General features: G+C 44.7%; 1 protein-coding gene across 2 annotated transcripts in view; it reads right to left on the minus strand.

The window, feature by feature from the left end:
• LOC125319315 (ceramide transfer protein-like) overlaps positions 1–27,851 on the minus strand; it is a 240,791-nt gene that overhangs the window by 71,533 nt on the left and 141,407 nt on the right. For both annotated transcript variants that reach the window (XM_048290427.1, XM_048290426.1), the window contains exon 3: positions 27,524–27,640. In XM_048290427.1, the coding sequence (XP_048146384.1) occupies positions 27,524–27,640 (117 nt within the window). The remainder of the gene's footprint in view (positions 1–27,523; positions 27,641–27,851) is intronic.

A 27,851-nucleotide genomic window follows, 5' to 3' on the forward strand; every position in this document is an offset into this window, starting at 1 on the left:
AACATCCCCTGGTGCAACTTGAGGCCCTTTCCTCTTGTACTGTCATTTGTTACCTGGGAGAAGAGACCCACCCTACCCCTTGCAAAAACATCCTTTTATGTAGTTGCAGAGACTGATAAGGTCTCCCATCAGCCTCCTTATCTCCAGACTGAACAACTCCAGTTCCCTCAGATGCTTGTCATAAGACTTGTTCTCTTGTCCTTTCACGAGCTTCATTGCCCTTCTCTGGACTCACTCCAACACCTCAATGTTCTTATTGTCATGAGGGGTCCAGAACTGAACACAGTATTCGAGTTGTGGCCTCACCAGTGCCGAGTACAGGGGGACAATTACTTCCCTAGTCCTGCTGACCACACTATTGCTGATACAGGCCAAGATGCCATTGGCCTTCTTGGCCAACTGGGCACACGTTGGCTCATGTTAACCTGACTGTCAACCAACACCCTACAGTGGTGTCTTGGGGTGACTTTATGATGTGTATCCCCTATCGCTGCCCCATGCCCAGAAATTAACGTTGTGCCTTTCTATGCCTTTAAACTGAGCCTGAGAGGGCGAAGAGAGAAAAAACCAAGCGAACTTTTCAAAGCAGCTGTTCAAGGACTCCTCTGTGTCCTGCTGCAGCAGCAAGAGCAGAGGAAGCACCCTTCTTGCTTTTCAGCCACCTTTCGGCTCCTTTTCTCCGGAGGGTTGAACTTTGTTTTCCTGGGACTTCAGTTTTTCCCTTCTTCTCTTCTGGACTGTTTCAACATCAGAACACATCAGGAGAATTTTCCACCAAGGCCCCGGGGTGGGCCCACACCGACCCAGCTCCAAGGAGGAGGAGAGAGACCACACCGACAGAAGGACTCTGAAATTTTCCCAGGTTTCTCTCCACAGCGAGAGGTTTTATTATTTAGCATTATTATCCTTTTCCTGTGTGTTTGTTAAATAAATAGTTTTTTATCTCTTTCACTTTCCTCTGAGGAAAATTTCTTTTCTCCCCAAACCTGGTGGGGGAGGGGTGGTTGTAACCTGCCTTCTATCAGAGGAAATTTTCCTCCACATTTGTCCAAACCAGCACACACCCTAAGGTCCTTTTCCACCAGGCAGCCTTCCAGCCATTTCCCCCCAAGTTTGTAGCATTACATGGGGTTGTTGTGACCTGAGTGCAGGACCCAGCAATTCACCTTGTTGAATCCCATAAAATTTGCCTTGGCCCATCAATCCAGCCTGTCCAGATCCTTCTGTAGAGCCTTCCTACCCTTCAGCAGATCAACACTCCCACTAAATTTGGTGTTATCTGCAAACTTACTGAGGGTTCACTTGATCCCCTCATCCAGATAATCGTTCAATATATTAAACAGAACTGGCACCAGTACTGAACCTTGGGGAATATGCATCTTTTTTGTCATGTTCCTGATATAACCTCAGATTCCTAAAGTTGGCCAGGGTTGAGATTTCATAAAAACAGTCCTTTCTATTTGAGTCAAAATGATGTTTGTTTTGAAATGAAACTAAGTCTGGTCAAATATCTGATACACAAAGGATGAACCAACATTTAAAAAAAGTTAAATGAAAAAATGAATTTGTTTACAAAGACTAGACCTACCTGATTCTCTAATTCTCATATTAGTCTGTGGGTCAAGAACAAGTCTAACATGATAAAAACAAAATGTTAAAGTGAAAAATTTTTGCGGAGGAGGTTCCGAGTGCAGGGGAGCCAGCCAGAGTAACGACACGAACACCAACATGATTTGAGCATTGTGCTCCGCTTTATTGTTTACTTACACCAACTTATATCTACTTTACAAAGATTCATGCCCGATTCCCACGGGACAGCCTCTAAGCAGCAGGGGAGCCTACCAGTGTGTAACTTTGCCAAGGATTTTCAAGGCTGCCTGCTGCCAGGTGTCTTTCAAGCCTGTCTGCAGCCTGAGGCCCCTTCAGGGGTTCTTCCCTAGCAGCCCTGGGTTGCCCAGACTGTCCTGGGGTATCATATGCTCCTGTTCTACAAGGAATCCCTCTACACATCCCCCGTTTTCTTTTTGGGCAACCCAGGCCTGGTCGATGATCTTTCGCAGCCCCGCTTTAAGGCAAGAAAAAATACACCCAAATACTATTAAGCCTAATATAACTACAAATAGCAATCGGCAGCCTTCTACTACCAAGGTACGCAGCCATCCGGTGATACCCAGACCCTTAAGCCAATCTCCAATAGGGTCGTCTGTCTCCCGAAGGTTGTGCAGGCCCCTCTGGAGGTCAGAGAGGTACTTGTGAATTGAGACAGAGTGGTCAGAAAAATTCATACAGCACATACCTTGGAAATCTTCACAGCCGTGGCCGTGAGCTAGTAGTAGAAAATCAATGGCTGCCCGATTTTGTAATACTGCATGTCTAACACTAGTAACATCTGCACTTATCTCATCAAGCATCTGCGAAGTTATGTTTAGCTCATCCCTCGCCCAGCAAGCAAGTTTATGTAAAATTGCGTGAGCCCTGGCTGCTGAAGCACCAGGTAAAAACATAGATGCTAGCCAAATTATACCACGACTCCAAAAGACGGGCTCTTCATTCCTTTTACAGTTGAGCTCATGGATTGAACGCCGCACCCTGGTTTTAGTGCGGTGGGTGATATTTAAGAGTTGATGCAGGCTTGCATGGAACAGGGTGAGTTTCCCTAAGTAGCACGGTCCCCCATGTGGGATGGCAGGAATCCCATTCCATGCGCAGTCCCCGCATATTAAAAACGTGCCACTGGGGAGGCGTTTCAGGGCTTGATCCATGAGGTTGATTCGGTAGTAAATTGCTTTGGACTCGTAGTTTCTCAGAAATCAGTCTGCAAGAGGGTCAACAGTGGCCCAAAGGCGCTTATTAACATTTAATTGACTGGTAGTGGGAGGCTCGAATGTCATGTAACCATCCCCAGTTTGGTTTGTGGAACCCAGTAGATCTAACTCTTCTGGTGTTCCCATGGTGACATTGATGCTTTTCAAGAATGCACCTTGCCAGCAGGCATGCTGCTGCGCAGGCTTGAGTCCGATCAGCCCTGAACAATTGCCATTGCCTGTGGCGTTCCCTATCAGGGAGCTGTTCTCTAGCATCCCTCGGAAGTCTTGCGGGTTAAAATATGGGACCCCGATTAAACAGGTGTGAAATGGGTCCCCTGGCGTGGCCAGGCTCAGACACATGGAGTCTTGCCCCATTAATTCAGCTAGGGTGACCCACGTTTTGTCTCTTTTGGATTGCTGTCGACATTGCGTGGGACCCGGTTAGGATGCTTACAAGAAGCAAACCTCTCAATGTTTGCAGACCCAGCACTGCTTTGTCGCTTCCCAGCGCTCAGGGGCCACCGCATGCTGCCACGGGACACGAACCTGTGTGCTACTCCCTCACCCTAACACTGCCACACTCCGTACTGCCTTCACTCGATCTAAATGGGCGGACAGCCGATCGAAGATGTCCGCCAATGCCCTTGTCTCAAGGCAGTCAAAACAATTCCCCACTCTACCTCTGTGGCTGGTGCTATACCCAAGAATTTACGCAACTCCCCTTCTTGATTCCGCCTTCAGAGAGGGTTCCCCGACACCCACCACAAGTCACTAGCAACCATCCAGGGCAGCTGTTACATTCGCCCCAGGGTCTCACTATTTCCCCTGCTACAGAGAGTGGTGGATCTGGCAAGTCCTCAGCTCCCTCACTCAGCCACGTCTGCAGCCTCTCCCAAGTCTTCTCAGGACAGAGGTCCCAGAGTTCCAGCTGTTGTAGTAGCGGCGTCATTTTCCTCAGGAGCCGATGCTGACTGTGCCTCCTCGCTTCGGGGTCCTGTATGCGTAGTACGGCACCACTTGCTTGGGACCCGTCTGATCAGTGCTGCAGCGATGACTTGTCCCTGTTTTTGCAGGACATTCTGCAGCGTTACGGTAAAGGCAGCTGTTTGAGATGACTGCTCCGTACGGGTAGCACGCACGAGCATCTCGTCTACTCCTGTTCCCTGGGGCAGCGTGGCAAGAATTGTCTTAGTTTGCCTATTAGCATTTTCAAAGGCAAGGGTCTGGAACATTTGCTCTTGGAGCTCTTCAGAAAGCTCAGTTGCATCCTTCAAGGCTGCTGACAGACGGTCGATGAACTGACCATATGGTTCTGACAGCCCCTGTCGGACTGCTGCATACGGGGGAGACTTCTTCTTTTCAGGTACTGACAACAAGGCTTTGTGGGCAAGAGTCTGTGACAACTGATGAATGACTATGGGCATGGTCAGCTGTGTCACCATCGCTCCATAAGCCCCGCTCCCAGTTAGCATGTGGGCTTGGATCGCATACAGTGGGTCTTGTGTGTCACTTTGGTGTTTGCTAGCTTCTTCTTGTGCTAGCCACTTCCACGTTCGCTCCCAGAGCAGGAACTGTGAAGGGGTCAACAACAACTGTGTGATGCTGATGCAATCATTAGGACACAGGGCATCTGCTGTAAAGATAAACTGCAGGATGCTCCGTGTAGGTTTGGACCGTAGGCCATGCGTGGTGACCGTTTGCTTTGCTTGCTGCAAGATCTTCCAGTCATGGGGCTCCCACTTTGCAGTGTCCCCTTGTAACAGTACAGGGCAAGCGAGGGCATCTACGGTGTGCCAGTCTCCTTCAATAATTGCATCACGGATAACTCCATTCCATCTCCTTCGCAATGGATCAGTCCTCCCCGTCAGGGCTGATGGAGGTGATGGCTGCACCTCCCCTCGCGGGAAGGGAGGGGCCGTAGGCACTGTGCCTGGTTCTCCCGACGGGAACGTAGGAGTTCTGGTGGCTATCTTGACCGGTGGGTCCACGGGACACCACAGTGCTGATGGTTTGGTTTCGCAAGCCTTAGATTCCAGCACGTCCTGACGCGTAGACAATTCAGCAAGCTTCTTGATTACTTCTTGCATCATCTCTCAGTGGTTCTCCTCCTCTTGGGGCTGACCCCCGGCAGCCCTGACTGCCTCTGCCTCTGCGGGTGACAAAGCTGTAGAGGCTGCTTCACCGTCGGACGGTGATCTGCTGTCTGGCAGAGGGGACTGGCGCGCTGCCGCTTTTGGCCGGGCACTAGGACCACTCGCTTCTCCTCTGCTCACCTGCGCCCTGCCCCCCCGGGTCGGGAGCCTGAACTTCCCCCTTTGCGGCCATTTCTCCCTCAGAGTTCAGTGGGGTAACTTCCTTCCCTGCCGAGTCCAGCAACCCTCTCAGGGAACGCACGGGTGCTGCTGTTCCCTTAATCGGTCTGCCTGCGGTCAGCCCGAAGAATCATGCAACCCTGGACTTCGCCCTGGTCTCCGGCTACTGCTCCGTAAGACCCCCGTCACCTTCCTTCCTGGAGCCACCACCCCCTAAAGCTTCCATGACTGCTGCGGCCACCTTCCTCTCTGCTTTCACTTCTGCAAGGGTGTTCGTCACAGCTCTCCAAGATAATCCAAGAGCTTTAGCTTCTTTACCTTCCCTTCCACCCTCAATCGTGGACAGCCACAGTTTGTTCCCAAATTCCCACCACGCTTCGGTCGAAAACAAAAGTGAAGTGTATTTCAAAAATCCATGTTCCCAGGCCCACGTAATGAGGGCATTGAGATCTCGATCCTTCACAGTCTCACCTCTCTTAGAGAGGATACTGGCTAGGAGGCGAGTTCCAGCCTCATACTCCATAGCTTCTTACCTGTGGGGGCTCGCTTGGCCGCGCGAGCTCCGGTCTCCGGCGTCACTCCACTTTGAGACCCTTCCTGCATCCGGCTCCAACACCGATGTTATGATTCGGAGTCTTACCGCATTTAAGCGAAAAACACACTGCATGTAAGCAAAAAAAAAATCACTCGGGTCCCTGTTCGGGCGCCAGGTTTTGCGGGGGGGGGGGGGGGTTCCGAGTGCAGGGGAGCTGGCCAGAGTCACGATACGAACACCAACATGATTTGAGCATCGTGCTCTGCTTTATTGTTTACTTACACCAACTCATATCTACTTTACAAAGATTCACGCCCTATTCCCACAGGACAGCCTCTAAGCAGAGGGGGAGCTGACCAGTGTGTAACTTTGCCAAGGATTTTCAAGGCTGCCTGCTGCCAGGTGTCTTTCAAGCCTGTCTGCAGCCTGAGGCCCCTTCAGGGGTTCTTCCCTAGCAGCCCTGGGTTGCCCAGACTGTCCTGGGGTATCATATGCCCCTGTTCCACAAGGAATCCCCCTACAAAAAATTATCTTAACACTCAAGTATTTAGACATAACACCTAGTCCCAGATACAGAAAGGAAAAAGATATGCATATAGCGCAGCTCTCCCCTCAAAAGGCTCAAAGCACTTTCAACAGCATTAAGATTTGCTGCAACATATGTAGTCAATTGAATCTGCCAATTCACTGGCTTTGCCCTGAAGTCTTCTTTCAGGAAATATACAATGTCCAGCAATAAGTGCACTTAGCAAAATTGGTAACATTAAATTATGAGCAACATCATATGTATTGAGTTCCTAAAATAAAAGGACATACATCAGTGCAAGTATAACATATCAGCTGAGCAGCCCCATCTATACTTGCTTACTCAAACCAGCAATTTTAAAGTAATACAAGTTATTTCAGATTACCAGGGGGAAGAAAGATGAACAACTGTCTCCCTATTCCCCTCCCCCCAAACACCAATATGTTCTAATGCTCATGTTCATTACAATAAATATCTCTGACATTTAAATATTAAACCTTTCTTCCTCCACTCCCATTTAAAACAGATATGTTCAAGACACCAGATTTTGATTACTCTGCAGTAAGTCCATTCACCTAGATGACACTAAAGAGACAGAAAATGCATACTTTCAAGCTTTATTTGTTTTCAGAGAGAAAAAAAAAATTTATTCTTCTACAATAGAAATTATATTAGCACAATTACCTTCAAAGCTTCCAATAAAGGCAAGTGTACACTGAATTAAATAAGCAAGAGATGTATCAAGTCTTATTGTTCTTTTTTAAAAAGAATTCCCTTTTTCAAAGTCTCCCGTAGCTCTTTAGAGTCATGTTAGCTTCTGCAGTTATTCTCTTTTTTGAGAGGAACATGGGGAGGGGTGTGACAAAAGAACAAAAAAAGCCAGGAAGGACTTTGAACAACATTACGTATGTTGAATGTTATTGAATATATATCAGCTAAGCAGCACATACTCCCTTTGGCTAGGGTGTAACTCTGTTCTGTTAAAATCAACTCAATGAGTTTCACTCTAATGAAAGTTCACTGAAGCAAACCCACCCCTTACCAAGTCTTTTAGAAAAGGGGAAAAAAAAGAGACTTCATTTGGCAGATGAGGCAGAGTATCCAAGATTTTTCTATTAAACTGTTAATGCACAGTACTGTTTGAGCTGATGAGTAATACTTCCAAGTAAACAGTATGCAGATCTATTTGGAAACTGTCAACTTTTACCATTTAACCACTCACTACTTCCATGTAGCAGCTCTGTACTTTCTGTTCTTGATACAAAGAGCAGCACTTAGCCTGATTTGAAGAGGCATTTACCACTACAGTCAAGCTTAGCACAGGTGTCTCAACAAAAAAATACTGTTTTTAGGAAGACTCTGCAAAAATGTGCTGGCACTCTGCCACAGAGGGTTTGATTCCTAGAGCTACCATGACAGATATATTGTATTTAGCCAAGAAATTCAGTGATTTTGAATTTTGTAAGGAGCTGTATTGAGATTAGTTAAAAAAATCTATGTTTTTACAACTTAGTTATTTTAGTTTTTATAGTTCTGTTATTTTAGCTGCTTTTAGTTTTAATCAATGGTTAACTTTGTTTTAATAAAATAAGATAGATGTTATGGGAAAGAACAGGGAGTAACCCAGGCTTAGATTGATAAATGTGCTGCACCTGTACTAAGGGGGATTGCTACACCCCAGAAGCTTCAATCAAAAGGTATTGTTTTAACTAGAGGAGCCTCAGAGTTATTTTATAACTAGAGACAGATTAGAAGTCTAAGTAAACAATTAGAACAATAAGATAAATGGGACACCATAAGAAGGAAAGGTGCATGCGTGAGGCTTGAAAGGTCATCTGGAGGGCAGCATGACAAAGATAAAAGTGATGAAGAAAAAGGAGACCTCCTCACACCCCTCCTCAAAATTACCAGAAAAGGATGCAAGATGGCAGTATTGCTTCACAGAAGAACAGCAAGACTAAACATGACACACCTGTATCTGATGAAATAGTAGAAGGGGGGGGTAAAAGTTGAAGTGTATATAAACCCTTGAAAGTCTTTGCTTTGACGGACATTCTTGGAAATAAATTACCATTTTTCTCTGATTTCTGGCCAGAATCATTATAAGGGATGTTAATTCAACAACTCCTAAGTTGTTGAATTTTAAGCTTTTTGGCTTAGCCCTTTGTTTCATCATGTATCATTCTGCCAGTTACAAGCACTGACATTCCCCTTATTTCTATGAAATAAAAGTACCAAAATTATCTACCACAGTTGTTTTCACAAAGTGAATTAATAACACCTTTGAGTTTACTACTAGAATCCCACTTGTTTATAGAAATGAGACCGGTTATTTACTGCATGGCCAAATGTATGTTGAGTCTGGTATCTTAGTTCCAGTTCCCTCAAGACAGCATTAGACTTGGTACCACGTTTACTTTAGACATATACATTGCCCTTCATTAAATAGCATAACAAATATATTGATTGACATAGTCTTAACAGCTTAGCAGGAGTCTCACAAGCTTTTCATGCTATATGATATTGAGTTAGCGCTTTTCAAAGTGGTTTTTGTTGTTGAGGGAGTGTTGTGTTTTTTTCAGTTGTATGGGGTTTTGTTTGGGTTGTTTTTGTGTACGTGTACTAGTTTGAAAAAAAACCAGTGGGCGGCACCAAGTCAGAATAACAATTTAATGGGGAAATTAAAGAAAAGGAAAAAAACTAAAAAAAACCACTGGTTCAAACTGACAGAGTCAAGATACAACCTGAGTCCCTGTTAGGCAGGGTGGTGGCAGCAGTCTGGTAGAATGGTGGCTGCAGTCCTCTGAAGCGGTGATCCTGTAGAAAAAAGGGTCTGCTCTTCCTCAGAAGGTCCAGTGGTGGCTGTGTAGCTCCTGTCCTCTGGAAATCCAGTGGAAAGGGTTGTCTCTGGTGTTGTGTCTCAGATTATATCTTCGATGGGATGCTTGGTTCCTCCCTCTGGGTGGAGCATCTCACAATGGGGTAATGAGTCATGAGGCCAAGTGTTGATTAGGCTCATTAACAGAAGATAGTCCGGAGGGAGTTATCTCTGAGTCACACAGCAGGACAATGATGGACCATTAACAGAAAGATAGTCTGGGGGGAGGAGGCAAGGGAACACTGCCCCACCTGATTTCAACAGCTCATGAGGACGGTAAGAGAATACACTGCAACCCAGGACATTATCCACCCTTTATTCTATTATCATCTACATCATCCCAAATCAATACCTTCTTTAAACTCTAAACACACATACATATATATACAATGAAACCCTACACACAGTTCTCACCTAAGATTAGGTCTCCTTGTGGTACACAATGGGTTTCCTCATCTTTTTGCATTACCCACCAAGTGCAACCAGGTCCTTGAGCAAAGACAATCCCACGGATGGGTTTGTCTTTGCCTGAGGTGGGATTAATCCAAACAGTCTTCCCTAAAATACCTCTCAGGTGTACCGCAGGGACTCTATCTCCATCCACTGTGCACAAGGGTTCAGACTCGGTGGGACCAGCTCGATTGATGGGACCCTCGGGTATTGACCACCCAGGTGGCCTTTGCTAAGTTCACTTCTCAATTTTTTAAGGTCCCCCCACCAAGTGCCTTTAGGGTGGTTTTAAGTAGTCCATTGCAGCGTTCAGCTTTTTCGGCAGCTGGTGCATGATAAGGAATATGATATATCCATTCGATACCGTGTTCTCTGGCCCAGGTGTTGATGAGGCTGTTCTTAAAATGAGTCCCATTGTCAGACTCGATTCTCTCAGGGGTGCCATGTCTCCACAGGACTTGCTTTTCCAGGCCCAAGATGGTGTTCCGGGCTGTAGCATGAGGCACAGGGTAGGTCTCCAGCCATCCAGTGGTTGCTTCAACCATGGTCAACACGTAGCGCTTGCCTTGGTGGGTTTAGGGAAGGGTGATGTAATCAACTTGCCAGGCTTCACCATACCTGTACTTTGACCATCGTCCACCATACCACAGAGGCTTCATCCGCTTGGCCTGCTTGATTGCAGCACAGGTCTCACAACTGTGGATGACCTGTGAGATGCTGTCCATGGAAAGGTCCACCCCTCGGTCACGGGCCCATCGGTATGTTGCATCTCTCCCCTGATGACCAGAGGCATCATGGGCCCAACGAGCTAGGAATAATTCTCCCTTGTGCTGCCAGTCCAGATCCACCTGTGTTACTTTCACCTTGGCAGCTCGGTCCACCTGCTCGTTGTTACGATGCTGTTCATTAGCCCGACTCTTGGGTACGTGCGCATCCACGTGTCGAACCTTCACGGTCAGCTTCTCTACTCGGGCAGCGATGTCCTGCCAAATCTCAGCGGCCCAGATGGGCTTCCCTCTGTGCTGCCAGTTGGCTTTTCTCCAGCAATCCAGCCATCCCCACAGAGCATTAGCTACCATCCATGAGTCGGTGTAGAGATAGAGCCTCGGCCACTTCTCTCGTTCAGCAATATCCAAAGCCAGCTGGACGGCTTTAAGCTCTGCAACCTGACTCGATCCACCTTGTGCCTCGGTAGCTTGTGCAACTCGTCGTGTGGGGCTCCATACTGCAGCTTTCCACTTCCAGTTAGCGCCTACAATTTGGCAGGAACCATCAGTGAAAAGGGCATAATGTCTTTCAGTCTCCGGTAGCTCATTATATGGTGGGGCTTCCTCAGCACGAGTCACTTGCTCTTCCTCTTCTTCAGAAGATAATCCAAAAGTCTCACCTTCAGGCCAGTTTGTTATAATTTCCAGAATCCCAGGGCGATTCGGGTTTCCAATACGGGCACGCTGTGTGATGAGGGCGATCCATTTGCTCCATGTGGTGTCGGTGGCGTGATGTGTGGAAGGAACCTTCCCCTTGAACATCCAACCCAGCACCGGTAGTCGGGGTGCCAGAAGCAACTGTGCTTCAGTGCTGATTACCTCTGAGGCAGCTTGGACTCCTTCATAGGCTGCCAAGATTTCCTTCTCTATGGGAGTGTAGTTGGCTTCAGACCCTCTGTAGCTTCGGCTCCAGAATCCCAGTGGTCGGCCACAAGTCTCACCAGGCACCTTCTGCCAGAGGCTCCAGGACAGACCATTGTTCCCGGCTGCAGAGTAGAGCACGTTCTTCACCGCTGGTCCTGTCCTGACTGGGCCAAGGGCTACCGCATGAGCGATTTCCTGCATGATCTGGGTGAAGGCTTGCTTCTGTTCAGGGCCCCAATGGAAATCGTTCTTCTTGCGGGTAACCAGGTAGAGAGGGCTCACGATCTGGCTGTACTTGGGAATGTGCATCCTCCAGAAACCTATGGCGCTTAGGAAAGCTTGTGTTTCCTTCTTGCTGGTCGGTAGAGACATCGCAGTGATCTTATTGATGACCTCGGTGGGAATCTGATGTCGTCCATCTTGCCACTTTACTCCCAGGAATTGGATCTCTCGGGCAGGTGCCTTGACTTTGCTCTTTTGATGGCAAAGCCGGCTTCCAGGAGAATCTGGATGATTTTCTCTCCTTTCTTAAATACTTCCTTTGCTGTGTTTCCCCACACGATGATGTCATCGATGTATTGCAGATGTTCTGGAGCCTCACCCTTTTCCAATGCAGTCTGGCAAATGGTGGGACTGCGCTTCCACCCCTGGGGCAGTCGGTTCCAGGTGTATTGCACACCCCTCCAGGTGAAAGCAAACTGGGGCCTGCATTCTGCTGCCAAAGGAATGGAGAAGAAGGCATTGGCAATGTCAATAGTGGCGTACCACTTCGCTGCTTTGGACTCCAGCTCGTACTGAAGTTCCAACATGTCCGGCACAGCGGCGCTCAATGGTGGCGTGACCTCATTCAGGCCACGGTAGTCCACCGTCAGCCTCCATTCTCCACTGGACTTACGCACTGGCCATATAGGGCTGTTGAAAGGTGAATGGGCCTTGCTGACCCCCCCTTGGCTCTCCAGTTTGCGAATCATCTCATGGATGGGAACCACAGAGTCTCTGTCAGTGCGGTACTGCCAACGGTGCACTGTTGCTGCGGCGATTGGCACCTGTTGTTCTGCAACTCTTAGCAGTCCCACGGCAGAGGGGTCATCTGAGAGCCCAGGCAATGTACTCAGTTGTCTGATATCTTCTGTCTCCACAGCAGCTATCCCAAAAGCCCAACGATGTCCTTTTGGGTCCTTGAAATATCCATTTCTGAGATAGTCTATGATGTGAATGCACAGGGCCTCTGGGCCAGTCACGATGAGGTGTTTCTGCCACTCGTTCCCAGTTAAACTCACTTTAGCTTCCAGTAGAGTCAGCTGCTGGGATCCTCCTGTCACCCCAGAAATAGAAATGGGTTCTGCTCCCACATACCTTGATGGCATCAGAGTACATTGAGCGCCAGTGTCAACCAAAGCTGTGTATTTTTGTGGGTCAGATGTGCCAGGCCATCGGACCCACACAGTCCAAAAGACCCGATTCTCCCTTTCCTCTACCTGGCTAGAGGCAGGGCCCCTCTATTCCTGGTCATGTTGCATGTTGCTCCCTTCCGGTGAATATGTTCCCGAGGTCCCTTCAAGAGGATCGGTCATATTATCATTCCTATACCGTCTGGAGTTCTGTGTGCGGGAGACCGGAGCAGCGTTGACTCTAGATGCGCTTCTTGTGGTAGTTGTCCCTCTTTTTAGTTCACGTACCCGAGCTGCTAAGGAGGAGGTGGGTTTTCCATGCCACTTACTCATGTCTTCTCCATGTTCCTGAAGAAAAAACCAGAGATTACCTCGTGGGGTGTATCCTCTCTCCCTGGTTGGGGGACGCCGGCTCCTAATGGCAGAGACTCTTGTTGGTTCTGGCGGGATGTGGTAAATCTCTTCCTTAAGTTCGTTTTTCAGTTTCTGATGGCCTTCTTCAATCAAGCTCCGGACTTGCTCAGCCGAAAGACTTGTTTCCATGGGTGAGACATGGGTGCGAAACGGGGCTGTGGCGGTGTCCTTGTAAATCCTCAGTTTGTTCACCAAGATGCCCACCCTGTCCTCGCCTTCCCTCCATTGCAGCGTTGCCAGGTAACGGGAGTATATCTCTGGTCCAAGGTGTGCAAACCTCAACCACATCTGTGACGTGCACTGGACACCATCTGGGCTCTTAGGAAATCTCTCGTCTTCTGAGAAAATGATCTCCAGCACAGCCAATTCCCTCAGGCACTGGATACCTTGTTCCATTGTGCTCCATTGTCCTTGGTGCACCTGGAGGTCTTCTTTACAAAGGTACCTGTCCCTTACACTTGTAAGCAGTCGCCGCCAGAGGCTGAGAGTTTCTTGGGTTCTCCCGATCCCCTGGTCAATGACCACATCCCGGGACAGAGATCCCAGCTGCCTGGCCTCACTTCCGTCCACAATGGTGTCATTGGCTGCAGCGTCCCAGATGCGGAGCAGCCAGGTCAGGATAGACTCGTTCGTCTGGCGGGTGAATTCCCTCCGGAGGTCACGCAGCTCACCCAGGGATAGCGACTGAGTGATGATCTCTGGCTCTGCCTCTTCTGCTGGGTGCGAAGGTCCTGCTGCATCCTCATCAGTCACAATGCGGACTGATTTGCTTTTTGATTTCTTCTTCTGAACGGGGGCAACTGCAATTGGTCTAGGCTGTTCTGGTTCAGTGATGGCTTGCGTGGGGACGCTGACAGTGCTTTTGGTTCCTTTCTCCTCTGAGTCAGTCTGCGTAGAGATGGACACTGTTGCTTTGCATTTGGTTCCTTTCTCCTCTGAGTCAGTCTGTGTAGAGATGGACACTGTTGCTTTGCATTTGGTTCCTTTCTCCTCTGAGTCAGTCTGCGTAGACATGGACACTGTTGCTTTGCGTTTGGTTTCTTTCTCCTCTGTGACAGTCAGTGTAGAGATGGATGCTGTTGCTTTGCTTTTGGTTCCTTTCTGTGTGACAGTCTGTGTAGACATGGTATTTGTTGCTTTGCTCCTTTTTACCTCCTCCTCAAGCAGACATTGCACCACGCTAAATAGTGTTTTGTTTCTAAGCATGGTGTACACAATGCAGGCCATAGAGGAAAAAGAGAATAGAACTGACAAGAAGATTATACCATCCTTAACATCCAGAGGGAACTCAATATTTTCAAAAACTGCTGTGCCTGGCCTGAAAGGCTGGAAGAAACCACTCTCTACTCCTCCCACCAGGGGCTGGGTGTGATTGTTGAAGAGATCCCAAACATAGGAGCCCAGACTAGGACAGCCAAACAAAATTGAGTATATATTCTGAATGGTATTCATCGCCTGGCAGGTTATTATGCGATAGACATAATAAACCATTAAAGCAATTCTCATACCATTCCCTGGTTTTAACAGGAGTAATACTACAGGCAGGTAGTTCCCCATGTGAGGAAAAATATAGAGAGCAAGATACAGTACCCATGCAGACCAGCTGAGAACCATGGTGAATAGGTTTCTGTTTATACAAAATTGTAATTCTGACTTTCTCTCAGAGCAAGCCCCACATTGGGTGCCAAAATATGTACTAGTTTGAAAACAAACCAGTGGGAGGCACCAAGTCAGAATAACAATTTAATGGGGAAATTAAAGAAAAGGAAAAAAACTAAAAAAAACCACTGGTTCAAACTGACAGAGTCAAGATACAACCTGAGTCCCTGTTAGGCAGGGTGGTGGCAGCAGTCTGGTAGAATGGTGGCTGCAGTCCTCTGAAGCGGTGATCCTGTAGAAAAAAGGGTCTGCTCTTCCTCAGAAGGTCCAGTGGTGGCTGTGTAGCTCCTGTCCTCTGGAAATCCAGTGGAAAGGGTTGTCTCTGGTGTTCAGTGTCTCAGATTATATCTGCGATGGGATGCTTGGTTCCTCCCTCTGGGTGGAGCATCTCACAATGGGATGATGAGTCATGAGGCCAAGTGTTGATTAGGCTCATTAACAGAAGATAGTCCGGAGGGAGTTATCTCTGAGTCATGCGGCAGGACAATGATGGGCCATTAACAGCAAGATAGTCTGGGGGGAGGAGGCAAGGAAACACTGCCCCACCTGATTTCAACAGCTCCTGAGGATGGTAATAGAATACACTGCAACCCAGGACAGTACGTCCCCATGGTATTGCACCCACAAGGCAATGCTCTGCTTATTTGCATTTTGGCCTGTAAGTTTCAGGCATTCTTTAGACATTTCAGAACAGCCCGGGTTACCAATCTGGCTATACGGTGAGCAAAATGTTACTTTAAATACATTTCACGCTTCAGTCAATTCATATATTTAGCTAATTCAAGTGAAAGATAGCAGTAAAGTATCTTAAGTTCACTATCATTTGGGGACAGAGGTTTAAAATGAGAGTTCAAGACCTCTACTGAGATTATAAAGACTACCTGTTTATGCTCTGACTAGATGAAGGAGACTCCAGCTTTCATGGACACAAAAATTTAAAATTATATGAAGTCCACATATGTATACTGTTGGAGTGAAAGCTTCTCTGGACTCAGGCCCAGAGGGAAGCCAAAGCACAGGGGTTGAATTAAAACCTTTGGATAAGCTGAGATACATGAAGCCACACCAAAGTGAAATAGAAATATAGATTTTTGACTTCTAGTAGAAATATAAGCTAACTGCCTTAAACACAGTTCTTGCTGCAGCAGTGTTACCTTTTCACAGAATTCTTTACTTTAGACAAAATATAGATAGAATTACACTGTTCACATTTTTTAGATAGTGTTCACATAAACAATAAGAACTGATAGAAACTGTATACGCAAATCTGTGTAATACCTATGTAACACTTGTGTAAGACTTACGATTGTTAGAATTAGACCAGGATAGGTTAAGAAAAGGAAAACTAGAATCATGTGTTAATCTTATTGGTCAATTAACAAATATAATCCACACTTCTGTAAGAAAAAATATATAAAAGAAACTAGAAGAAGAAGCTGTTTGCCTGTTGCTTGCTGTTGCTGCTTGGCCTTATCATGTAACCCCCTTGAACTCTGCCTTTAAGAAAGCTATGAGACTATGAAATAAAGAACTTAGCAGAATAGCAGTCTCCTCTGCTGTCTTACCCTGGTCCGAGAAGGAAGGGTATCCCATCAAAGCTCAACAGTATACCACTTCAGACTCAGATAAGCAGCTCCCAACAGAATAACAAGAAAGCTCAGCTAATAATCAAGTTAGCACTAAATGATCTAGCCTTTCCTCAGCCAGCTGGTCTCCATTCAGACCATTCTTTAGAAAGAAATAGATCAATGTGTGCTACAGCGGGGATTACTGTAACACGCATATATCAAACCAGGAGTCCCGTGGAAAGGAAATATATATGGACAGATTCTTGGTAGATGTTTCAGAGATATTTATTTCTCCAGCTGCATGGCCGGGGCTCTGCCGAGGAACTCTCTCAGTCACGGGACCCCAGGGTCCTTGCCCACACAGGGGAACACAAACCAACCAATCGGGAATGAGGCTGACCAGAGGCAGGGAAACCCTGTGCCTCCCCTCAGGGCCCCTCTCCCAGGGCTACATGGCAGGGGGAGGAGACCCCAACAAATGAGCACATTCACTAAAGAAACTGAACCAAACCCAGACAGCACAAAGAATTATTTATGGAAAGAAACCAAAATCCAAGACAGCAGAGCTAGAAAGACTAAAGTTAATGGAAAACTAGAATTTAAAAAAAAAAAAACTAAAAAAAAAACTAAAAACTTGTGTATATTGGGGGGAAATGACGTTTAAGATTGGTTATAGGAAATATTGTGCTACATAAGTATAGGACAGATAACAATCTGCATATAGTTCTAGACATGAATCAGATTTAGTGGCTTTCAAGCTGAATAAAATAAAAAAAAGGTGTTGCAATACAGGGTAATTTACAAGACCCAGAAAATAATGCTACATTCTATTCAACCTCTGGAAGATCCTCTGTAAGAATACTGAATCCAATTTTGGTGCTACTCAGGAACCCAGTTAGTAAGGTTCCCTGGGAAAATGTTTTTGAAGGTTCTGGGGTCCATCAGTGCTGGTCACTTTTTAAGAACCATCTCTTAAGAGCACAGGAGCAGGAAATTCAAAAGTGTCATAAGTCAAGCAAGCAGGGCAAAAGACCAGCTTGGCTGAGCAGGGATCTCCTCCTAGAACTTATGTGGAAAAGGAAAGTGTATAGGCATTGGAAGCAAGAACAGGTGACATTGGAGGACTACAGAGATGCTATTCAGCACTGTAGGGAGAAAATTCATGTGGACAAAGCACTATTAAGGTTCAAGATGGCCAACACTGTGAAGGACAGCAAAAAGGGCTTTTTAATATGTTAACAGCAAAAGGAGAATCAGAGATAACATTGGTCTGTGGCTTGATGAGTTCAGTCACCTCACAAACAGGCACACAGACAAAGCAGAGACATTTACTGCTTTCTTCACCTCTCTTGTCAATACCAATGATAGCCTCTGGGACCCCTAGAGCCCTGAGCTGGAGGACCACGACTGTGAAAATGACAAACTCCCATTTGACCCTGAAACTGTGTGGGATTTGCTGCTCCAGCTGGATTCCTATAAGTCTATGGGCCCTGATGGGATTTATAACAGAATGCTCAAAGAGTACTGGAAGCTGGGAAACATCCCAATTTTCAAGAAGGATAAGAAGGAAGACCCTGGTAATCACAGGCCTGTCAGTCTCACTTCAGTGCCTGGCAAAATTACGGGGAAGGTTATTCTGGCAGTTACTGAAAAACACTTGAAAGACAATGCAGTCATTGGTCACAGCCAGCATGAGTTCATGAGGGGAAAGTCCTGCTTAATTAACTTAATTTCCTTTTGTCCTGAGGTGATTCATAATGATATTATAGTCCATATCAATCTGCGCCCAAAAATTGTTAATGTATCTTTAAGACCTGGCAGCCGGGGACCCTGGGGGAGGGAGGGGTGTTGCTATGGGCAGGCATTTTTAAAATTTCCCCGCCCAGGGTTTTCGCGGCTTTTTTTGAAGCGTGGTATTTGCGTCGCTGGCTGCTTGGTCCTTGTTCAGGCTAAGACTTTTCTTTCCTTTTTGGTTTTTTTTTTCCTTGGCTTGGAGAAGCTGCAGTAGTGGTCTTTGAACTGCCTTAAGGGCGAATTCCACATCTGCCTGTCCGAAGCCGGGGGCATCACGCTGACAGGAGTGGAGTGGAGCGGCCCTTGCTCCAGCCCGAGTCGCTGTCCACCACGCGGAGCCAGGGAGAGGAAATGCCAAGTAGCTCCAGCCCAGCTGCTTCGCTGCTGTGCCCGCTCTGCTATGCAATGATGGGTTGGTCTTGAAACCATGTCAACAAGGTGCTAGAGCAATGGAGCAGTGAAGAGTCCCCAAGAACAGAATACTATAAATTCTTATTTCATTGACAACTAATTGTTCAAATAGATTTAAGCAGAAACTGTAACAGAATATAAAGTTAAATAATAACTTGGTCATAGCTGATAGGATGGAAATATAACCTAGAGTTACCTTAGATGATTATAATGCTAAAAAGCACACCCACAGGGAAATTCATATATGTAAATGATAATATTATGAACTGGACCAAGACCACCACATGCATATTAAGAATTTTGTTATATGAGTTATCTGTTTCTGTATCATTCTTTCTTTGTTACCTTTTTGTATAAAAGACTCTGCCTGTTCCTAAAAGGTGTGCCAGCTCTGTTAGATGCCTGGCACCCTATTATGCAGAACTGTAATAAAATCAAATATCTCAACTCAATGTGTTGATTGGCTCCTTCACACTGGGTAAAAGAATCCTGCTTTAGGGACAACACAGCCAAATACAGAGATAAAATCCTAAAGTAGTTCCATAGGTGCTTTCTTGGTTTCTAATTGTGAATTCTGCAAGGTCAAAGACTGTAACCCTGCACATTTCTAGATGAAAATGCTTATATTATAACCCTTTAGTCATAGACTATTGGCCACATCTGAGACTAAGTGGACTGAGCCACGCCTAGACTTTTCTGAGAAGTTTAGAAAGCAGGGGGGCCTCACTTAAGCCTGTGACTCAACAGGAGGGACCACAACCTGATGATACTATAATCCATTGTAATAAACAATAGTTGTTATTTAGATACTGCATCAGTAATGTTTAGATACTGTATTAGCAATAAATCTGATCATAATAATCCACATAATCAGTGTGTCTTACTTCTTGATCCTTCTCTCAACTACTTTGCATAACATGAGGAACAGTTGAGGTCACTTAGTTTTTCAGCTTGGAGAAGAGAAGGCTGAGGGGTGACCTCATCATAATCTACAACTTCCTCAAGAAGGGCAGTGGAGGGGGAGGTGCTGATCTCCTCTCTCTGGTGACGAGTGATAGGACACAAGGAAATGGTATGAAACTGCACCAGGGGAAGTTCAGATTGGACAGTAACAAAACGTTCTTCGCTGAGAGAGTGGGTGGTCACTGGAACAGGCTCCCCAAGAAAGTGGCCATGGCATCCAGCCTGTCAAGAGTTCAAGGACCGTCTGGATGACTCTTAGTCATATGGTTTAGTGTTAGGTAGCCCTGCAAGGAGCAGAGAGTTGGACTCATTCCTTATGGGTTTCTTCCAACTTGAGATATTCTGTGATTCTACCTGTATAACTGTGGCAGGACTTCCCCCCTACCATAGAAGAGGGGAATGTGTGGTCCTTTGGATCTGCAAAAATTTCCCACAGTAATCTTTTTGGAAAAGATAAAAAAATCAACCTCCTAAAAATGTCTTCAGTATTGCCTGCTTCTACTGAAACTAATATCAAACAATACCCTATACCCCCTGCAGCCAAACAAGGAATAAATGGAGTAATTAAAAATTTAGAGCAGAGAAACATATATTTAGAACATGTTCTGCATTCAACTCCCCTGTCTGGCTAGTGAAAAAAAAAGACGGGAGTTGCTGCTTAACAGTTGATTATTGGAGGCTTAATGCTAACACAGGACCCTTGATTGCAGCTGTTCTGAATATTGAAAACCTCACTGCCACGCTGCAAGCATCAACACATAAATGGATGGCAGTGTTAGATATAAAGGATATGTTTTTTTATGGTGCCAATTCAAGAGGAAGATAAACTCAAATTTGCATTCACCTGGAAAGGAACACAATACACATTCAATTGCCGGCCTCAAAGGTATAAGCACTCACCCACCATAGCACACAATGCTTTAGCTGAATCCCTTCAGCAAATAAAAATCCAGGAAGGGGTGCAAATATACCAATACATTGATGATGTGTTAGTTGGAGGTTAGGAGGAAGATACAGTAAGGATCTCAGCAAAAGACATATGGAATAGATTAAATGAAGAGGGAGTGGAAGTACTCCAACCAAATGCCAAGGCCCCTCTAAGTAAGTTAAATTTTTAGGCACTTGGTGGGTAGCAGGCCAAGCTGTGATTCCAGATGAAACCATTACAAAATTGGATACTATACCTACCCCCAAGACAAAAAGGGAACTGCAAAGAATCATGGGTACTCTGGGATACTGGAGAAATCATGTCCCCGGGTCTTCTATAGTAGCAAGACCCTTATACACACTAATGAGAAAAAATCAAAATTTGGAGTGGCTTGATAGCCACAAACAGGCTTTGCAAACACTAATAGAAGAATTGAAAACATACCAATCACTCGGGCCACTCCACCCCAGTGATCCTATAATAGCCGAATGGGGTTTTGCTGAGCACAGAAAGTAATGTAATTTGTTTCAAAAGGGACCACATGGACCAAAACGGCCATTAGGATTCAGTTCCACGGCATTGAAAGACACTGAAAAGAGGTACACTGATTGGGAGAAGGGATTATTATCCCTGACTCAAGCTCTAAAACAAGTAGAGAAAATTCAGCAACAGCAGCCTGTAAAAATCCAAGGACCTTTCAATTTGCTAGCCAGCATTCAGAAAGGTGGTGCTCCCCCTGAGGGCATAGCACAATGACCCACAGTCCACAAATGGTATGTATACATTTCAGGAGTCACAGATCAGATGCATGTTACTGAGGGACCAACAAAACCTACAAAGCTACAGATTGCTGTAACTCCAGACATGTTAGCTCTACAAAACCCATTTAAACCGAGTCCTATAATGGATGTCCCTGCTTTTACCTCAGACTCTGCAGTTAAAGACGTCTGGTTTACTGATGCCTAAGCCAAATGTATTGATGGTAAATGGAAATATAGAGCAGTTGGTCTTAATATTGAAACAGGAGTGGAAGTAGTAGAAGAAGGAATGGGAAGTGCACAGGTGGGAGAGTTAAAGGCTGTGTTATTGGCAGTAAGAGAGAAAGCAAAGGCACTCTATGTTGATTCTTATGTGGGCTGGGCTGGGGCCACTCAATGGTTATGTCAGTGGGAAGCGTTGGATTGGCAAGTGAATGGAAAGGAGGTTTGGCAGAAGGAAGATTGGGAATGGTTGTTGTCTCAGGCTCAGTCCCAGAAAATCTATATGGGATGGATTAAAGCTCATGCTAAGGACCAAGCTTTACAAACCTATTGGAACAACAGGGTGGATCAACTGACAAAAATCAGGAAAATAAAAATTGATCATCTAGAAGACCCACAACATTTGTATTGATTACGTGAGTGGTTACACTAAATTAGGGCATACTGGACAAGAAGCTCTATTTTTTGCAGCACAAAGCAGCGGATGGCCATTGACCAGGAAAATGTGTACAGGTATCCTCACACAGTGTCCCCAGTGCCAGCCAAGACTTGAACAAAACCATCCAGACCTGGCACTGCCCTTGCATATCAAAAATAACAAAGCACTCTGGTCGGCAAATAGATTATACTGGACCTCTAAAAACATCTAACGGTTACAAGTACATACTAACAGGTGTGGAAGTGGTATCTGGACTGCTAGTTGCCACTAAAAGCAGGCATGCTGATGCAAAAACTACTATTTCAGGACTCAGTGACTGGTTTTCCAGTCTCCCTGTCCCAGACTCTATACAATGGATCACACTTCACCAGTGTGATGGTACAAGATTGGGCCAAAAGGGAAGGTATTAAATGGGTCTTCCATTTACCATATTATCCTCAAGCAAATGGGATCGTGGAGTGTGCCAATGGTTTGCTGAAATGCTTTCTTAGGTCACACGAATCTGGATGGGATAAAAGGTTACCCTCTGTGCTATACCAAATAAATAACTGATATGGGCCAATGGGCAGTCCTGTTTCACGAACTTTCCTGAGCCCTATGTCTCTTGAAACAGCTCCAAATGATAAAGTTGAAACTTTTCAGGATAACTTAAAGGTGAGCCAACCAGTCATGGTTTAGCTACCCCAAATCGGAATTGTACCTATGACTTTAATGGACAATCAAGGTCCAATAGCCTGGATGGCTATTGATTCTAATGGCCACCAACAAAGGATCAGCTCCCAATGGGTATTCCCCACATTCTAAGCTGTTCTTGTTTCTGTACAAGACTGGTTTTGTTCTGAACAAAACAAAAGTTTCTCAATGAAGCCTCGCAAACCACTCCTATGCTGCCCCCGTGTGACAGCAGTGAGCATAGCAATGTGTTTGAAACTAGACGCCAGAGAGGGAACTGCTGCCATAACTCTGGAAAAACACATCTATTATTACTAAAGTTCTGTTGTTTTAGTTTCTCTAATAACCTTGAATGTTTAAGAATACCCTCACCAGACAGAAGACTAGGTGTGTAACCAGACGTGAGACAAGGAACTGCTCAAACAGCAGGAGGAAGGACTGTTTGCTACCTGCACGGCTGTGAAAGCTACTGAGACTCTTGGACTCCTATAAACAAATAAAACCAGCTCCGGACACAGAGGAACCTACTGGACTGCACAGCAACTAGTGAATTTGCTGTAACCAAAAATGTTAATTATGGTATTGTTTACATTTTTATACTTACGGGTCAATGTTTTCAATAACGCAGCATGGCTAATTAGCCATCCTGACCAAACCTTGCGATTAACAATTGTAAAGGGAAAACCAATGTCATTTTTGCTAAGGGCCACTCCAACATAACACAGATAGAACAAATGCTATCTGACTCTTGGAAAAGAAACTCACAGCTAAAACGAATGCATGCTGTGACACTGATAACAAACCGCAGCAATTGTTGGATCTGTTCTCAGTTTCCCATTCATTCAGATGAAAGTATTCGGATGATGGGAATTCCAACACCAAACATATTTTCCAATGGTATTCCTCCAGCCAGATTGATGCTCCTTCTGGAAGGAAAGACAGTCCAAACCCCCATAGACCAACAAATCCTGACAGTAAATATAGTAGCCGTTGAAACCTCCTGTGTTCATAGATGCCTAAAGGGACCAGGAGTGGCTTCACAGCGAAAAATGGAGTTACCTGAATGTAACCAAGGGATGATGGTAGGAGTCTATCCCAACTGTCGCTCATATCTGGATGCAACTGGAAAAGGCATTATAAACACACATTGGTGGCCTATTCCAGACAATATGGGATACTATTGGCTTTGTGGAAATCAAGCTAGGAAAGCTCTACCCTCTAAATGGCAAGGAATATGCACCATTGGAACTGTAGTCCCAGAAATAGATATTATTGATAAATCGGAATTCCCCAGAGGACGCCTATGATGTTTTATAACAAGATACAAATGAAATTTAAATCCCTTGGTTGATAGAGCCTGTGGATTCCACTGATTTGTGAGAGGATTCTTACCATGGTTAGGAGTGCCTGAATTAGAAAAAGCAATAGTGAATATATCTGGAGTTATGGAACAAATAGAAAATCAGACAAATGACACAATCAGTGCCTTGTAACAAGAAATTACCAACCTCTCAAAAGTAGTCAAGTAAAATTGGATGGCTTTGGATTTGTTTTTGGCTTCCAAAGGTGGGGTATGCACAGTTATCAACATCAGTTGCTGTGTATACATAGATCAGACTGAGAATACAAACTGATCTAGAAGAGATTAGAAAGAATACTGGAATCTTACATGAAATCCAAAAGGATCGAGGGACAGGTATATTTGATTGGATAACCTCATGGATTCAAAATTTAAATGCAATTGTGAGAAAACTGATTGGCCTAATAACTGTAGTCCTGACTGAATCAGGAGAAGGAGGGGGAAGCAGAGGTTAAATTATTTGCTAAGAAGATGTTAAAAACAGTGCATACAGCTTGCTCAACACTTATTGTGCCTACCAAAGCAGGATGAGAAGATAGAAGACTATTGATAAAAGGAAGGAATCTTGACCAAAGATCCTGTTTTCAAACCTAAAACAAACTTAGACCAGTCTTGAAGTTTGGACTTGGGCCAGGGACATAAAGAGCATGCATAGGGAAGCAAGGTGAAAAGTTCAGAATGAGGAAGACTCTTTAGGAATGTTGCAGTGGGGTCTCCTGCAACATCCATAGACAGTGAGGCCTGTGGAAAGAAATAGGGAGCGATTCTTGATAGAAGTTTCAGAGATCTTTATTCTCCAGCCACATGGCCGGGGGACTGCTGAAGAACTGAGCAATCACGGGACAAACCGGGTCTTCCCGGGCAGGGGAACACAAAATAACCAATGGGAAACAGGATTAGGGTATGTGTGACCAGGGAGCAGGGAGACCCCGTGCCTAGGCCATGCCTCTACCCCAGGGTCCCCTCTCCCAGGACCCCATGGCAGGGGGGGGGAACCCCAACATAGGAGGACTCTTACTTCATCCCGGAGACCCCTGCCCATGACCACCAGATGACACTGTGCAAGAGCAACGCAGATGTAAATGACTTTTGGGCTCATTGTAATATGAGGCGAGGCTAGGCGGGGCTAGGTAATGAATATGCATAGGCGTATTGGGAAATTTAATGAATATGGAGGTTGTAATCCAATATATACCAAGCTGAATGCAGCTGTCAGCACACATGACTTTGGAGGAACTATCCCCCATGTGTCCCAGCGCTGGAATAAACATACCTACTTTACTCCTTATTCCAGTAGTGGAGTCTTTTCCGCATATCATGACATTAATGTTCGGTAAATGGATCCTATTCCAAATTTGCAAAATTGGATTTAACGTGTAAATCTGACAATAACCATTTTCTCTAAAAGGTCTCAGGAGAACAGATATAACTTTGTTTACATAGCATTAAAATCTTATTTAGTACTATTGAAGTACCAAATGATTTCATAGGTTTAGTTGCTTTGATTAATATTTGTATACGCTTTGTAGTTTTCTACAAGTATGGCTTTAGAATACTTGTATCTTCACTCTGATTGTCTCAGTGGGTAGAAAAATTTCATCCTGAATATAACTTGAATTTTCATATAATTGCCTCTTCAAGGTAAGGCATAAAATTCCCAACTGGACTAATATCCTAAGTAGGTAGAAACAATTCCGTTTCATTACATCTTTGATTCCCCTGAGACAATCAGACTATTATATATGTGTATTTGTTTAGATTATAGTAAAGTTTTCTAACACTTAATATGTTAAGCAAGAATATGTGGAATACTGAACTTCACTGAAGGAGAACGCTGGACTAAGAAGCATGAATGAAAATGAAAAGAGCTCCTGACCATGTATTGAACTCCTCCAATCCCTACAACCAAGAAGCTACTTTCACAAACTCTTCTTTGTTCTTGATTTGCATCTCATCCTCCTATGATCTTAAGGGGTGAGGAACAACCTATCCTACACTAACTGGTAACAACATAAATAAAATGACTTATTGGATTGTCCTCAACTCCCATGAACATCCTGAAGTTAATGCCATATCTTATAATCTCTTGGTTTATCACTAATCATTTTATATATATATATAAATATGTGTTACATCATCTAATGCATAAATACATAAGCTGAAGCAACAGCGGGTGCTTCTTATCAATATCAATAACGTTTAACATCTTTTAAAGAAATAGTAAAGCTTAGGAGTACAATGTGTATCAAAACACTCAACGATGGTGTACACATATATGAAAGTGGATGCTTTTATAGCATGGAGGCAAGATACACCTGCACTATCACTGCATGAGGTAAAGTCAGTGACTCCAGTCACAGGGGTGGAATGTGGCAGGACTTCCCCCCCTACCACAGAAGAGCTTATCTATTCTGTCCATCAGCTGGTTTGGTAGCTCCAGACATTCTCCCCCCTCACATGAATTGATGAGATAACCCAGGCCAGCTTGCTTGACTAGTGAGTTGTCTCTGGCTAGTGAGTTATCTCTCTCTCTGGCACCAGGGGTGGAATTTCCAGGTGGCAATAAACAACTCACCTTGAGAACAAGATGTGGGGAGATAAGATGGAATTCCTGACTGACAGACACTTCACTTTACAAACTATAAAAGCTACACAAACTTTCATGGAGGCAGAAGTCTCCTATACATACCCTGGAAATGTGTGGGACTTCTCCCCGAAGTTTGGATGCAAATTTGGCAGATACTTTCCTGGGAATTGAGGGAAAGGATTCTATGTGTACTCCATCATCAATTCAGTGATAAGTCACATTGACTCCTAATCTATACTATTTCTTCGCTAGCTGTAATATAGGTACCTTTTATTGTGCACTGGTTTGTTTAATCTACTAGTAGTTCTTTTGTTTATCCTGTGTAGTAAGTAAGCCTGTTAAAGTCTTATGTCTGTTTTTTCCTTGTGTCTATTCAATAAATAATTCATGTTTTAATAGACCTGATCAGTCATTATTAAGAACTTGCAAGCAAGAGTGGTTTTGGGGTGCTGGCCACCTCAATAAAGCTGCCGCCTGCTGCCAGAAACCTGGGCAAAGGCAGGGGTCGTCCAAACTCTCCCCTCTCATTCGTAACAATAATCCAGATGCAAAAGTTTCATTGTGCTAGGTATTGTACTTACACTCAACACCTTGGAGCAGTGCCTATCTTTTCTCTGAAAACATATCTTTTCTCTATTTTGTGTGTTACATATTTTAAAAATATCTGACCTTCAAGCCCTTTAGGCAAAATGAAAGTAACAGAATTCATTGGAAGAGATAAGGTATAGATCAGGAAAACTGAATGAAAATGCTGATGAACAATAGGGCCTTAAAAAACAAGGAGACAAAAGCCAGTAATCAGATAGTTAAAGCAGCCAAGTGAACAGAGATGAGCCTAAAAACCAAATAAAAACCTAGGAGAATGGACTCTAAGAAGTTTGTGGCATCTAGATAACAACCAATTCAATAATCAGTGAGACAGAATAGCCAAAACAATTAAAAAGTTACTCAAACATAATGCAAGCTTTTTCTTGTTCAAGTTAGAGAACTCAAGAAAGGTTCAGTTGTTAGCTCACAGTTCTCTAAATTCTTGTATATGAAGGATAAGCAAATCAATTCCTTTGGAACATAATTAACATAATGGCTTCAATCTTGCAACTTTTATCTTTCAGAAATACCTTGAGTACTTTAATGACTATATATTGAAGCTTACAACTCTCTGCAAGCACCACTAGATCTAATGAGGGACTGAAAAAGGAAATCAGAAAAAACACATACCTTGTGTTGTTCTATTGCATCTACCCACTGTTGTCTGTGGTCTGGGTCTTGAGCTCGGAGGTACCAAACACTGTCATTTACACTGATATCAAATCTGCATTCATCAAAGTCATGAGGCTGTGAAATAATGTAAAATTAGCTAAAATTATCATCATGATCAACAATATCTCACACTCTAGAAACACTGCAATTAGAAAAACTGATTGATATTGCCTTGAATTCGTCCTAGATTCTAAATTTGGTTGTATATGGCTGTCTCAAATAATGAACATAATACACTTGTATAACAAGGAATGCCAATCTTCTGAAACAGAAAAGCCAATTTAGT

The sequence above is a fragment of the Corvus hawaiiensis genome, chromosome W (genome assembly GCF_020740725.1).
Source record: "Corvus hawaiiensis isolate bCorHaw1 chromosome W, bCorHaw1.pri.cur, whole genome shotgun sequence".
In the NCBI taxonomy this organism is placed as follows: domain Eukaryota; kingdom Metazoa; phylum Chordata; class Aves; order Passeriformes; family Corvidae; genus Corvus; species Corvus hawaiiensis.